At 47.5% G+C, this 15,684-nt stretch overlaps 1 protein-coding gene and 1 long non-coding RNA gene across 5 annotated transcripts in view; one reads left to right on the top strand and one right to left on the bottom strand.

Moving 5' to 3' along the window:
- Positions 1 to 15,684, top strand: part of CC2D2A (coiled-coil and C2 domain containing 2A) — an 87,872-nt gene that overhangs the window by 39,100 nt on the left and 33,088 nt on the right. For all 4 annotated transcript variants that reach the window (XM_053672259.1, XM_053672260.1, XM_053672261.1 and 1 more), the window contains 5 exons: positions 1,675 to 1,831; positions 2,639 to 2,877; positions 4,448 to 4,625; positions 10,589 to 10,745; positions 13,152 to 13,299. In XM_053672259.1, the coding sequence (XP_053528234.1) occupies positions 1,675 to 1,831; positions 2,639 to 2,877; positions 4,448 to 4,625; positions 10,589 to 10,745; positions 13,152 to 13,299 (879 nt within the window). The remainder of the gene's footprint in view (positions 1 to 1,674; positions 1,832 to 2,638; positions 2,878 to 4,447; positions 4,626 to 10,588; positions 10,746 to 13,151; positions 13,300 to 15,684) is intronic.
- The window catches only part of LOC128628437 (uncharacterized), a 48,232-nt gene that overhangs the window by 15,746 nt on the left and 16,802 nt on the right, over positions 1 to 15,684 (bottom strand). The gene's annotated exons all lie outside the window — the stretch shown is intronic.

Below are 15,684 nucleotides of genomic sequence, written 5' to 3'. Positions count from 1 at the left end.
CTTCTGAGTACCTGTGGTGCTGTGCGCCAACATCAAGAAGTGTGGGCAAGTAGAAGATGCTTTGCTTTGAAAACGGCCATGCTCTAGCCAGAGAGAGCTGCAGATTGTGATTTGGGGGGTTGTGATCATCATAAGGCTGAGAAAACTCGCTACGGTGTCCAGGACAAATGTAAGTCTGTGCTGTGTGAGGTCAGGGACCTTGTCGCCATTAGATACGTGGTTCCCAACAGAGCACCTGGCACTTCCTGTCTGCTGATTTAATGTTAGTTGACGGAAAACAAATTCAAATGCTTTCTCCCCCAGAAACCGTGGATGCTGCCCAGAAATTCCAGTATTCCCACTTGTAAATTCCATGTCCCAGGCTACCGCCAACTTCAAACCAAAATATAAATATTTACGATTGCTTTTCTTTTCCTTCCTTCCTTCCAAGCTTAGGATAAAGAGAAATGTATAGGAAGTTTACTCTTCAGGGTCACGTCCAGGCTGCAGACTTTCTTCCTGTCACACTCGAGACCCTTTCCCCTAGTGAGTGCCGTTCCCTAAATTTGCCCGGAGTGCCCTTCCTTCACATTCTTGGTTCATCTAGCCCCCTCAAGATACGGCGTGATTTTTTTTTCCTGGACAAGTATCAGAATTCCTGCCAGCTTATTCATGTTTCTGGATAACAAGGAGCAAAACGAATGCTTTCTTGCGTATCAGAGATGGAACTAAATTTCTGAGGCTGATTTCCCCAATGTTTATAAATGTCAGGCACCACCGTGCTTCCAAAGTGATTTCGGAGAGAGAACCCTAGCAATCTGTAAGCCTCTGTGCCTCGAGGGGACTGCCAAATGGTAAACCACCAGGCCACACGTGTGCAGAGCAAACATTTGTCAGCTCTGGGCTCTTGACTAAGTTTGTCTCAAACGGATGAGGGACTTGCAGAGGCCAGACCTCTCCGACCCGACCTGACCACGTGAGGAGACAAGCACAGGCGATGAGTGGCAGCAGCTCCGAGTGCTGGGGGGATGTGCTGGGTGCGATGTGTTGAGAGGCATCCCCCCCTGCCCCCCCGCAGAGAGTCACACTGCCCGTGAACATATAAAGGGCTCTGCAAAGATGAGCAAGGGACCTCTCCCGCTTGTGTCACCTCAGGTTGACTTGGCCCCGGCACCTTTTTTGTAGGGCATCTCACAGAACTGTTGTTCTGACAGAGCACATCTCGGGAAACATGGCTTTGTGTCGAGCCGAGGTCCTGGTGAGGTGTCAGCAGGTTCATCAAAGAAAAACTCAAATGGTCAGTCCAAAGTCAAAAAGTGGTTTTAGGGACTGGTAGCAACATGGTGGAGTGGGTCCTCAGAGACCTGAAGAGTAAAACGACCACAGTGAAATTCCTACCACTGTGGGTGGAGAATTTACGGGCACTGTGTCAGTACGCAACTTGGGTCGTTTAACTCAGAGTGGCATTGTCACTTAGTGGTGGAGTTCTCCGGTAAGTCAGTTAGCATCTCTGAGCCTCAGTCTCCTCATGTATAAAAGGCAGATAAGTCTCTGCATCGTGGGTTGAGAGCTAACACGTACAGAGTTTTTAGCAAAGGACCTGCTGAAAAGCAAACCCAGGACAGGCATTTGCTGTTGTTATTACTCATTACTTAACTTCAAGAAGTAACCGAGGTACCATAAATTATTTTAAAGGGAGAAAGTGGACCAGAAAGCTGACGAAGAAGCATATGAAGCAGAAATTCAAGCTGAAGTAAGTGAATTGTTGGAAGAACTCTCCGAGGAGCACGAGCAGAAGATGGAGGAGTACAGAACTGCCTATGAGCAGTGGAAAGCCTGGAAGAAAGCCCAGGTTTGCACACAGTGGCGTAGCCCTGAACTGGGCTGACCGTGGGGGTGGGTGCCTGGAGGGCACCCAGTGCGACAGAAGGAGGGAAACCGGGCAAGCAGACGGGGTCCCCTGCCGGCTCTGCTCTTCTGCTCTGTCTCCCTCCCTGCCCCCTGGCTAAGGGACAAGAGAATGAGTGGGTAGACTGGCTAAGAAATGTACTTCTGTGAAAAGCCACGGAGCTAGCTGAAAGGAGAGCCAATCTTTTTCCGTAGATAGCTCTGTGCTATCACCCTGTGGCTGTCTGAGTGAAGAAACAAGGAATTGCTGGAGCGTTTTACATGAGTTACTGAGTGTGGGGCACTGAGGCTTCCTGGCCTCCCTCAGAAACGACATCGCTTTGTGCACATGGCCTACAAAACTGCATCTAGGGTCCAGTAAGGACTAGACAAGGGTGACCTGCAATGCCAGCTGTGCTCACAGCCTTCCTTTGGTTTTTTTAAGATGTGTCCTTGGCTCGAGAACCTAAGTTCATGATCAAATGAAGAGCTTGTGTTTTTAAGGGCCAGGCACTGTGAAAAGTGCTTTGCGGGCATTACCTCACTTCATCAGCCCTGGAAGGAGTTTCCTAGGAGTTACGAATGAAGTTGCCTCATTTTGTAGCTGAGAAAGCGGAGGCACGGGGAGGTCGGGTGGCTCAGGAAGCTGTCTGAGCGCGGTCAGCCGGCTGCGGTGGAGCTGGGTGTGCATCCCGGTCTGATTCTGAAGACTGTGCTCTTCAATGAAGTGACAGCATTTCCGTTTGATATAAGGTTGCCTCTTACCCAACAGAGGGCCAAGAAAAAGAAAAAGAAACACGCCGCCGAGGAACATCCAGATGAGGACCTGGAGGAGCCATTTCCTGGCGAGGGTCCGGTGAAGCCCATCCCTCCGGAGCCGGCCAGCCGGGCGGTGCTGGAGCAGCAGGTGCGGGAGAGAGCAGCCCGGGGCAGGAGGAGGCCTGGGGAGCCCACGCTGGTCCCAGAGCTGAGCCTGGCGGGGAACGTGACGCCCAATGACCAGTGTCCCAGGTGAGGTTGACGTGCGACACCCAGGCTCACACAGTGCACGTGCGCACACGCCCCCACACGCTGTGTAGAGTGCGCATGTCCTGCCCGACACCATGCAACCAGGAGCTTCATTCACCCTCTGTAAATGTATATTTGGTTGAACCACATGTAATTGCTGACATTTGTCCGTATTTTGGTGATTCCACGTGGTTCACCTTCCTAATTAATGAATGCATCTCTGCTGGCTTCCCAGGAGCCCCTACGTAAAGCTGACTGTAGGGGGCGCGCTTCACAGTTTCTGTGCACGTGGTTTTGATTTGGAGCCTTTATCTCGAACCTCAGTGTGTGTTTTCTGTCCACTGTTAGTACATCCCCACCCTCCCTGGCACAGACTCCCAGGTCTCCCCTCAGCCCTTGATTTCAGCTTGTAGAGCTTCCCAAAGGAACTATTCAGCTCCGCCATCTGAAGCCCACCCTCCAGACCCAATAGAAACACATTTCTAGTCGTTAGTATGTGACGCCAGACACAGAAACAATCAGAAGCTTCACTTTATGTATATAAATCTACACATGCAATAAACTCCTAAACACACAGGTATATATTCATTTTCTCTTAAAAGTTCCATTTAATTTAAAATTTTGAAATTTCCTATGTACTTCTTCGTGTCTTGGAGACACGGTTCTCCGAGTGTCGCCCCGGAACCAGCAGCATCAACATCACTGGAGAACTTGCTATAAATGCAAATTTTGGGGTCCCACTGAGACCAGCTAAAGCAGGAACTCCGGGTCAGGGCCCAGAGAACTGTGTTTTCACAGGGTTCCTGGTGATTCTGACGCATGTTAGAACATATTGTAATCTCAGAAAGGGAATCCACTAAAATCATCAGCACCACCAGATCTGACCTAAATTCTCCAGTAAACACAGACCTGTCAGGACCAGAAGAAATTGTCAATATGCCACCATAGGAGGTGAGAATTCAGTCAAGTCAGTTGTCTTCAGAAATAATTAGGAGGCAGTGGTTAATTGGGTTATCATTATCTGGTTTCCTACAACCTCCTTAGTTTCAAACTTCTGCTACTATATTAATAGTTTATTTTTACATTGTAGCTTCTCATGCATTTTCGTGTATTGTCTCAACTTCATAGCATTCAAACATACATGAATTATTCCCCAACACCAAATTAGCTATCTTGAAGCCATAAATAGTAGGCTACATAATTTTGTAATGAACATTTAAACTATGTCATGACACAGCATATTTTTTCCCAGTTTCATTGAGAAACAATTGGCGTACATCACTGTATAAGGGTAAGGCACACAGCATAATGGTTTCATTTCCATATGTGGCAAAATGATGACCGCAAGAGGTGCAGCTAACACCCGTCATCTTGTGCAGATACAGTAAAAAGGAAAGAAAGAAGAAAAAGGAAAAACATTCTCCTTGTGTTAAGACCTCTTAGAACTGAGTCTCTTACCAACACCCCTATATCTCAGCTGCACACTGCACGTTTCATACAGGAGAAATTTGGGGTTGGTTTGACCATCCTTCATGCTGAGTCCCATTTTTAAGGAGAATGTCTCACTCTGCAGGGTGGAGGTCTTACGAAGGGAAGACGTCAAGAGGCGCTCGGTGTACTTAAAGGTGCTCTTCAATGACAAGGAGGTGTCCAGGACCGAAGTTCGGCCACTCGGGGCAGACTTCCGAGTTCACTTCGGACAGATTTTCAATTTGCAAATAGTCAACTGGCCGGAGAGTCTGACACTGCAGGTACACGATTTAATTATAGTCGCCGTCCCAAGAATATTTGGGCCATCGCTGGTGCGAGGTGGTTTGAAATCTCCCGTGGGCTAGGCTGGCATCCTGATAGATTCTCAAGGGCGACAGAAGGTCAGCCTACTCCGGACATGTCTGGTCATAAGGTCTTGGTAGAAGGAGGTCTGCTCCCAATATTCGCCTCCTCACAATGGTGACTGAGTGACCACAGCAGTGCTCAAAGGTGTGCCTAGAGAAGAGTGGGGGCTGAGGGAGGTGGAGCAGGGAGGATCTCGGCCCATTCATCAGGGAGGACATCAGCCTCACCCTGTACCAGGACCCCAGCATAATGTACCAGAGAAATCCATTATGCTACCACCAGAGGTGCCTAAGGGGGGGTAGGAGGGAGTTACAGGTGTTAGGATTCCCCTCAAATACTAAATCTCCCTACTAGCTTAAATCGCACCATTAGCAATATATTTATTTCTGTTTTAGTTTCCCAGGGCCACCAATTTGGTGGCTTAAAACAACCAATATTTACTCGCACAGTCCCGCACACCCTGCTCTCTGAAAGCCAGGTGCCAGCCAGGCCAGGCTTCCTCTGGAAGCTCTCCAGCAGAACCCTTCCTGCCTCCTCCAGCTTCTGGTGGCTCTGGGAGTTCCTTGGCTTATGATGAAATAGCTCTAGTTTTCACATGACCTTCTCTGTACCTCTGTGTGTTCTTTCTGTGTCTTGCGGAGATGCTTTTGTTGGACTTCATGGGTGCCTTATTCTAATGGGAATTCATGTTGATCCTTAACTAATCCCATCTGCAATAACGCTATTGCCAGACGAGGCCACATTCTGAGGTTCCAGGCGGAGAACCATTTTCAGCGGGCACTGTTCGACCCACAGCCGTGTTTCAGGCTTTCCCGGTGAATCCTCTCTCCCAGCACTGTCAGAATTCTTTCTCATGATGCTAACAGGGCTGTTACTAGGGTTGCATGTATGCAACACGTGTGCCTTTGTTTGCCATCCGCCATCCACATGGGATCACTCATCTTTATTTGCCACTAATGCAGAAATTTCTCATTCCCACCCAGCACCCTTGCCAGAAATGACTACTCCATCGTGTCCTGGGTATAACTTCAGAATCCTTCTCAACACCACAGTCCTGGCAGGCATGACCCGTCGACTGCAATTAACATTAAGTCTGGAGGTACAATTGCAGCCGTATACTTATTAAAATATTTAAATATTTCTATACCAAATGGTAGATAGCTCCTGACCTTATCCCCCCAGATGCCATCCTGGCCACACAGACCTTCCTTTTAAGACCCACGGACCTTCCCACAATGGACCAGTTCAAATCTTGTCTGAATAAGGCTAATGCCTCCAGGATACTGTTCCTATGTGTGGCTGAAATTTCTTCTGATTGGTTAGCTCTTGGCCATGGGTGTTGTTCAGCATTTTGAATACCAACCCCTGCCTAGACTCCTTGATAGTTAAAAACCTTCTAGAACCCGTAGAAGTTTAAGACAACTAAGCTAGGGAGTCTTTTCAACAGTGGGAAGGAAGCATATTAGACATGCTCAGGATGCAGAGGGGTGCCACAGAGTCGGTGCTGGGCACCAGTGTCAATCACCGTACATTAGGACTGTCTCGGAGACTGGGGAGAGTTTGTCCCATGCTTGGCATTCATGGCCTGGGGCTGGTGAGGGGTAGGGTGGAAATCCTTGTTTATAGAGCTCCGAGCATCAAGACTCAAGCCAGATGCCTTGGTTGTACAGGTAACCACACTGATATCTGTACATTGAAAAATCTTTTCTTTGAAATTTTAGAACTGGGCTCAGTCCAGTCACTCATATAATCTTAAAAACCCATCTGATTTTTAAGAAAATGTCTGTGTATTCTGGAACCTGAAGTATAGGACTTCATTTGCTGCTAAACTTACCAATATGCATAAGAGGAAAAAGGAAGAACATTTTGTTAAAGTAAAGGATGGTATCAGAGAGGGGATTGAATTTGGGCATTTCATGAAACTGACTTTTCCTGAGAACCGAAACTACCTTCCCAAATATCGTTTGTGAGAAAATCTTTATACATTTCTACTTGTTCCCCCCGGTTGCCACGCTGCATGGAGGCAGAGTGTGAAATGGGGTGACTGCACCTGAAGGTGAGGGTGAAGAGCCACCTGATTCTGCACCAGGAAGGTGCTGGGCTGCCTCGGGCAGATGAGGGGGGGCAGACACAGTGCCGATGCCCCGCCCTAAGCTCTCAGGTCCAGCGGGGCTCCCCCTCCTCCGTCCTCCTAGCAAAGCCATGTCTGAGGGGTCCGGGTCCTACTGACTAGCTTTGACCTCATCGCCACTCCCTGGAAGATCAGCATTATTTGAGTCACTGTAACTATGACACACCATGGGTCAAAAGGCATGACCCTGTTTCGGATAGGTTGACATGAGAGAAAGCTGGTGTTCTCTGTACCATTAAGCCCTGATTAAGAGCGCCCCTTCTTGGCCAGGGATTCCCTGCAGTGAGGAGCTGGGGACAGTGTCTGAATGGTGGGGGGCCCTGGAACCTCTCTGTTCCCAAAGCCCTGGAGGGACGGTTGTATTCTGCTGGCTCTGAAGCCCCTCCCCTTCATTCTTCCACGTGGACCCTCCTGCCCTGGCCCTGAATACAGGCACTTAACCTTCAGTGTCAAGTAAGACTGGTACTGCGCGTGGAAAATTATCTGCCTGAGTAATAACACTTGATGGAGAAAGCAAACAAACACAACCTCCAGGTGACACTTTGCTGTCACCTGCCTTTACTAAAGAGGGGGCCCCTGTATGAGTCTCTCCCACTCTTCATCCACAGCCGAGCAAAGATCTGTCATTCAGAGTTTGCTCTCGGATTTGAGATCCGTCCTTAACGTGTCCTCCCGTTGCTCCCTGCAGAGGCAGAGCTGATGTGAGAAGAGCAAGATTAACTTGAGAAGAGCAGATAGACAGCTAGCGTGAGGTGAGAGAGAGCCGCAGATAAGAGCGAGAAAGAAGGAGAAGTCCCACTGGACAGAGGACGAAAGGCAGGAGGGAAGGCGCCCCTGCCGGCAGGTACCTGCCCAGCGGGCCCGTGTGGACCGGACCACCTGGGCAGTGTCCTGGGCGGTTCTGAGTTTTCTGGAAGGAGCGGCCTCCTCCACCTTCCACTAATTCACCAATATTTTATGGCATGTGGTATTTTAAAGTATAAGAGAAGCCTCCTAGACTATGTCCTGTGTACTGTTTTGAATATTAATTGGTGGACATTACAGTGAAAATAGTTTATTAAAGTAGTGTGAAAGAGTAATTCATTAAAATATTACAAAGTGAATTTTTAAAATAAACAAGTAAAATTTTATTTTGTAATACCAAAAATATATCTGGAGACAACTAGCTTAGCCCTACCTGAAGAGCTGAATTATATAAACTTCTTTTAAAACTTACAAATGAAAGGAGTCTTGGTTAAGTTCTTAAGCTTTCTACGAAGATGTAGAAACCGATCAGCTCCCATGGCAGGACGGTGCCTGGCATAATTTCTCATGACTGCATCACAGTTACAGGTGAAATTAATTTAGGGGATGTCAAAGTCCAACTCTCTAGGAATAGTACTATGCCATTTGAAAATTTTACATGTAATTGCAAGTTTTTAATTAGGGAAGGTTCCAGAATTATTGGCAACTTTAAGAGGGTAAGAAAAATCACCTTAAATGCAGCTGTTTATGCCAATATTATCAAATTCCTAACTTTAGAGCCTAATTATTTCAGAAAAAGTTCTGAGATTCTCAAAACTATAACGCATCAACTGGCAAGTCAACAGGCATGAATGTTTGCTCTTTCTTGCTTCGAGCCAACTGAGTGACCAACACTGCGCCAGGTGTGTCGGGGAAAACTAGAAGCCGTGTATAGAAAAGGGGGCCACAAAGCCCTCTCTCTGACGCCTTTAAACCCAGTGAGAGGGTAAGACAGGGAGAACTACAAAAACATAACACTCAGCTGTGTGCGAGAGTGTAGGACCCTGGAAGGGACAGTGCGGACTGCGATGTGTGGTTTCTTGTGTGTTTGAAACCACGAGGCTCAGTGCATCCTGGCCAGGCCGAAGACAACGACGCCAGAGCAGTCCTTCAAACAAAGATCGGTCCAGCACGAAAAGCCAGGAGTGAAGGGCTGGACCCGGCCTGGCAGTGCAGATGGGAGGAAGGGATTGACTAGAGCAACACTGGAGCCTGGAAAGGAGGACGTGACAGAACTCAGTGACAGTTTGACTTAAGAGAGTGACAAGCAGGAGAGTCAAAAGTTGGCCCCAAGGAGAAGGTGAGATTAGACTTTGGGGAGCAGGGAATTTGGACAGGACCTTCCAGAGAGGCCTTGAAATCTCGGCATTGAGGTCTTTCCCAGATAAATGCTAAGCCTTTCACAGAAAAGAAATTTGATTTAGAAACAGGAGCTCGTGATGATTACCTCCATTTCTTCGTTTATCGCTCACGTCTATGACGCCGCCATCCCAGGTTCACCTCCCCGCCTCCCCCACACTGCGTAACACGGCTGCGTGCTTTCCCAGTTCTTAAATAATTGTTCTTCCGGATGAATCAGTCCCGCTGAACCTTCGTTTTCCTGGCATGTGGGTTCAGGCAGGGAAAGTTTCTTTTTAACCAAGTTGGCTCTTCCTTGAGTTTCCCTACCCAGGGCCTTCCCCGATTTCTCTGGCTGGAGGGTGGAACTGCAGTGTTGGAACAAGAAAATCAGCCCTGTTCGGAGCAGCCCTGTTCCTATCGGTCCTTTGTGGACATAAAGGCAGGACACATACTTTTTCCCACATACACCTTGTCTGTGCACTTAATTGGATGAGTCAGACTGTGGAGAGCTGTCCCTCAGGGCCAAGGGGATTAGACATCAGGAGCCCCAGAGTGTGCAGAGCAGAGGACGCAGGTGGTCAAGAGCAGGCGTGGGGCTGTGGCTGCTGTCGGGAAACAGATCGTCCGGGGCAAGGCGGAGACAGGTGCCGTCATCTAAACGGGAGAAGTGAGGGCTTGGAGTGGACAGGTGCTGTGAAAACAGGGGAAATCTTTAGGAAATAACATTTCCCAAATGTCTACTTCAGAACCACGTTCTTTACATGTGCTGTCTCGCGTTATCCTGCTGAAAACCACGAGTACCTTTATTCTCCCAATTTTAAAGACAGGAAAATTGAGCTGCTGAGATACAGAGTAACTTAACGGGAAGCAAGTTAATGGCAGAGAAAAATTCCATCCCTGTGCTGTTGGAATTTCAGGCTCCTTTCACCCTGGCGACTGGATATAATGGCGAAGAAGAGCAAAGTCCAAAATTTGACAAAGCTCTGCCCTCGGAGGACTGATTACTGAGGGAAAGTCCTGGAAAACAAGCGTGGGCATCACTGTGCATTGAGTGGTGTTGGTGTTTAATAACATCAGGTGTAAGATAACAGTTGCTGGATGATTACGATATGCCAGGCACCGCTTTTTGTATAGGAACTCACTGAATCTTTACAGAGTCCCTGTAGCTGTGGTATTGTCCCTGGTATACTGCAATGCGGAGAACTTAAGTGACTTGCTGAGGTCACACAGCCACAAAGTGGCAGAGACACCTGTCCTCTCATCTGCCTCACCCGGCCGCAACCACCCGCACTTTGTACATCCAGCCCAAAACGTGTTTTCTGTTGAACAAGCGCACCGTGCAAAGCACAGCGGGAAACAGGAAGATGAACTGGATGTTCGATGTGGTCCTGTCATGGCCACTAGACTACAGTGGGGGACTGACCAGAGGACCTGGGAATGTCAGTCCAGGCCCTCTGCCCATTTTTTAAGTGGGTTGTTTGTTTCTATGGTGTTCAGTTGCATGAGTTTCGTACACGTTTTGGATTTCAACCCCTTATAGGCTCTAACGTTTGCGAGTATCTTCCCTTTCACTAGGCGCTCTATTGCCTTTTTTATGTGACTGCTTCCCTTCCTCAACTTCAGGTCTATGAGACAGTTGGACACAGCGGGACCACCTTGCTCGCAGAAGTGTTCCTGCCTATTCCTGAAAGTACCGTGGTCAGTGGGAGGGCTCCCACCGAAGAAGTGGAGTTTAGCAGTAACCAGCACGTGACCCTGGACCACGAGGGGGTCGGAAGTGGTACGTATGGGCTCCCAATTATCCTCGATGGCTCTCAGTGTCACTGTCAGATTGGACCATGTCTTTTTTTTTTCACTTCTTAGTCAACCAGATAATTCTAAAATCGCTGTCAGAAATTCAAATAGAAACCATAATTTTGCAAAGTTAATTTGTATACACTACTGATGGCCAGTAAAGTCATATAATTTTGCAAGTATAAAGTAGTTTGGCAGCGTGAATTAAGGACAGCTAGGATGCCTTCGATACCTTAATTCTACTTCTAAAGAATCTTTCCTCAGAAAATAATCTGAAATGAGGACAAAGTTTTGTGCATAAAAGTGCATGGTATTATTTTAAAGCTGAAAAGTTTGAAATAACTTGAATAATTGTAACAGGGAGAGCGTTAATTAATATTCCCTCTTATCTTCGTCCACAATTCTGGTCAGGTGAGTGATGGATCATCTCACTCTTCCCACTCTGTGTCTCGTACTTGGTATCTTTTTATTCCGCTGCTGCTGCACTCTGTGAGATTTCTCTGCATCTCTCTCCCGAGTCATGAATTCACTCTTTGGCTCAGCCTAAGCAATGCCACTCATCCCTGTGTCTCTCATTTCAATTATTGTGTTATATTCACCTCTAGATATTCTGTTTAGTTCTTTTCCGATCAGTCTGGTCAGCTCTGATAATTTTTTGTCCTTTTCTAAGACTCGGTCATTTTTTTATTCATTCATTACTCTATTTTTAAAACCTATTAAAGATTTTTGAAATATTCTGTATGTGAACATTCTAATACCTACCTGCTCATTGATTGGTCCGATTCTGTCACCTTTGTTCACATGGTGGCTTGTCTCCTCGTGGGTCTGGAGATCTTTTGTGGTGAGGTCATACCTGGGGATCTGCAAGGATCCTTCCAGGCCCAAATTCAATCACTAGTCTAAAAGTCAGAGGACCTGGGCCTTCGTCCCAGCTCTGATACTGACGAGCTGTGTGCCCCTGGTAGTCGTGTAACCTCTCTGACTACCATCTTCCTCATTCATAAAATAGATCTAGTACCACCTCCTTTAGAGCCCTATCGGGTTATTTTGAAGATCAAGATGGGATGAGTAGGAAAAATCTTTGAAGAACACAAAGATGCTCTCACAGTGTGATAGCAGTATAGATTTGTGTTAATAACGTCAACTGGAAATGCAGAATGTGGAGTTGCTATATGTAGTGCTTGAAAACCTTTTCTTCCTCTAGTAAATCAAACGTGCTGCCCAAAGAGTTTTTATCACGCATTTTCATTCCGTGGGGGCCAAATCACTGAGGCTTTACTGCTGCCTCACAGCCCACCCACAGCAAACACTTCCTGAGTGGTCTCTGTCTGCTGGGCACTACGTGCCCGGCCAGCAGGGCCTCGCTCATCCCACTGTTCTTCCCTGCGGGAACATCCACCTCAGGGCCCTTCCACGGCTCCTTCCATGAAGCACTGCTCTTTCCCAAGATGTCACCGTCTCACTTGCTCACTTTCTTCAGGCCTTCATTTAAAAGTCCTGCCCTCACTGGCGTGGCTCCGTGGGCTGGGCATTGTCCCACAAAGCTAAGGGTCACCAGTTCAGTATCCGGTCAGGGCACATGACTGGGCTGCAGGTTCAGTCCTGGTAGGGACGCGAGAAGTAGGGATGCATGCGAGAGGGAACCTGTCCATGTTTCTTTCTCTCCCTCTGTTTGTCCCTCCATTCTCCTCTCTCTAAGACATAAAGAAAATCTTCAAAAAAAAAAATTAAGTCCATCTCTGGATTCTCCGCTGGCCACTCCCTCTGAAAGTTCAACCCCTTCCCACACCCCAAAACACATTTTCTGTATACTTTCCCTAATTTATGTTTCTCTTTTACACCTACCACTCTGTAACATACCACGGATTGCATTTAACTTACTAATGCTATTTACTGCCCATATTTCCTACTGAAACATAAACTCCGTGATATCAGGGCTTCTTACCAGTTGGGCTTCTTGACTGCCCTCGTCAGTGCCTGGAGTAGCGCCCGGCCCGACGCAGGAGCACAGAAGCGCCTGCTGAGTGAGTGCCCAAAGGTGTCCACAACAGTCTCCTCCTTCACAGGAGATGCTGGTATCATCCTTATTGTATACACTAAGAAACTGAGGCTGAGGCCTTTGTGGTCACACAGCTGTAAAGTGTCAAAGCCACAGCACGCACGCGGATGGTCCCACTGCAGGCACGTCATCCACCCTGACGGCCACGGTGTTGTCAGAGCAGAGCCAACCAGCGGTTCTGAGTGTCATCGCCCGCAGAACTCAGTGCTGCTGAATGATGTGCTCCCCGCCCCGCCCACCCCCATGCACATGTCCCCCTGTGTGCTGTCTACTCTGCCAGGGGCTCGCTCCCTCTTTCTAAGCAACGCCCTGTTTGACGTGCTCTTTCCCAAGGTGTGCCTGTCTCGTTTGAAGCCGACGGCAGTAACCAGCTGATTCTGATGACCTCGGGGAAAGTGTCCAACAGCGTGGCATGGGCCGTTGGAGAAAATGGGATACCTTTAGTCCCTCCACTGTCACAGCAGAACATTGGATTTAGGAGGTAATGCGTGGCTGGAAGCAACTGATGAGCAACGTTGTCCCCAGCGTTAATAACACCTGCTGGCTGGGAAACGGCTTACAAATCGCATGCATCCCTTCCACTGCCCTGTGCATTGTTTTTTTTGGGGGGGGAGGTTTGTTCTTAAGGTAAAAATTAAGATATTAATGGCCTGTCAAGTATTCAGTATTTACAGGGGCAGAAACAGTGAGAAGTGCTTTCTCTTATTTAATCTTGACAAAAATTCTGAGAAGTCCTTTTCCTGTTTACAGATGGGGCAGTAAGCAGCATATCGCTGTAAAGGTCCATTGCTGCTGATGAGTAGTGTCGAAACTTCTGGTTCTGTGAAACCATCCCCCTATGCCCAGTCCCCTTCTGTGATTGCTGGAGTCTTAGCTTTCTACTCACAACAGAAGACAGAGACCCCTACGCAGGCCCCCACTCCTGTGGGCAATGCCTGTCCAAGCAGCCTGGATGGTCGGAGCCATGTGTCCTGGGTTTGAGTCTTGTCTCTCATCCTTCAATAGATTTGTTTCAAATGCATCATTTTACCATCCTAGGCCTCCACTGCCTCATCTATAAAATAAAAGGGCATATTCTGATCTTTGAGAAGCCACTTTCCCAGGTACAGACTGTCATTTGCAACATGCAGAAAAGTAGAACAGGCTTGGTTTTTCCCCTCGTAGGCTCCCTCCATCCCGATACCAACCTGTGTTCACATGATAAAAACCAGGGACGAGACTGGCCGCCACGTCAGTGGAGGCTTGCTCCTGCCTCCAGCATGAGCACTTGGCATGCATTGCGCTGAGTTCACTCCAGGGAAATTCTTGGGGCTTAAAGCTCCAAGTCAGCAGGGCTAACAGGGAATGCAGCACTGTCAATAATGCCACCGCTCAACTGTGCTGACAACCCCGCGTCCCCAGAACTCGGCGTGCCCAGAGTCGGTGCTTGTGCTAGTTTTGTGTTTATTTTTGTCCCTCTCACTTTTTTTTGGTTTTGCCTCAGTTACAAGGGGTTCCCCAGTTGCCTGAATGTGAGCCCTCGGGGTACCCTGCACCAGGTTCCAAGGCTTCTTTTCACTGTGACTCGGGCCTGGGTCCCGGGACTCGGGGTCACTTGAATGCTCTGGACAGTTGTGGGAACAATCACATCTCCAGTCCTTCCCCTTCTTTTACTCTCTTCGTTTTATTGAGATGTAATTGACATATGACATTGTGTGACCTTAAGGTGTATAACATCGTGATCTGACATATGTACACACTGTCAAATGATCACCACATTAACTCTAGTTAACAGCCACCACCACCCACAGTTACAAACCTTTTTCCTTGTGATGAGAACCCGTAGATGAGACTGCCCATTGTCTGAGCAACTTGCAAATATTCAATACGGCATTGTTAACTGTAGTCACTGTCACTGATCAATCCCCGGGACTTACTTACAACTGGAAATTTGTCATTTTTGATCCCCTTTACTCCACCCCCTGTGTCTGGCACAACCACCATTTTGTTCTCTGTTTCTATACATTTGTGGGGGGTTTAAATATTCCACAGTATTTATCTTTCTCTGCCTGCCTGACTTATTTCACTTAGCATAATGCCCTCAAGTTTCATCCGTGCCGTCACAAATGGCAGGACTTCATTTCTGTGGCTGAATAGTGTTCCTTTGTGTGTATACACCACACTTTCTTTATCCATTCATCTACCGATGGACACTTAGATTGTTTCCAAACTTTGGCCATTGTAAATAACACTGCAGTGCCAATGGCGGTGCAGACGCCTCTTTGGGATAGCAGTTCTGTTTCCTGCATGTACGTGCCCGGAAGTGGGATTGCTGGATCACACGGAAATTCTCCTTGTCGTTTCTTGAAGATCCTCCACACTGTTTCCTCCAGCGGCTGCACCAGTTTACATTCCCAAAACTCATCATCTGTTCTCTTTTCAGTAATAAGCATCCTAACAGGTGTGAGGTGATATCTCTTTGTAGTTTTGATTTGCATTTCTCCGATAATGAGTTCTGTTGTGCATTTTTTCATGTACCTGTCAGCCGTGTGAATATCTTCTTTCAAAAATGTCTACTAAGTTCCTTTGTCCATTTTTTACTTATTTGGTTTTTCTTTTCTTTTTTTGCTATTAAGTTATGTAAGTTGCTTATATATTTTGGATATTAACTCCTTATCAGGTGTGTGGTTTGCAAATATTTTCTGCCACCATTCTTACTTATTCACTGTCCTTATAACATATTGAATAGCAATCTTCAAGTAAAAAAATTGGCTGAAGTCCATTATCAGATGTTCTGCTGTGGAGAATAGTGGCTTCATTGAACGAGTTGTCTCTGGGATTTTGTGATCCTGACGCAAACTGCTCTGTGGTCACCTCCATCTCCTGG

This window comes from Artibeus jamaicensis, unplaced genomic scaffold (assembly GCF_021234435.1).
Source record: "Artibeus jamaicensis isolate MK-2021 breed Jamaican fruit bat unplaced genomic scaffold, CSHL_Jam_final contig_76, whole genome shotgun sequence".
NCBI lineage: Eukaryota > Metazoa > Chordata > Mammalia > Chiroptera > Phyllostomidae > Artibeus > Artibeus jamaicensis.
This window is presented reverse-complemented; position numbering and strand designations above follow the sequence as displayed.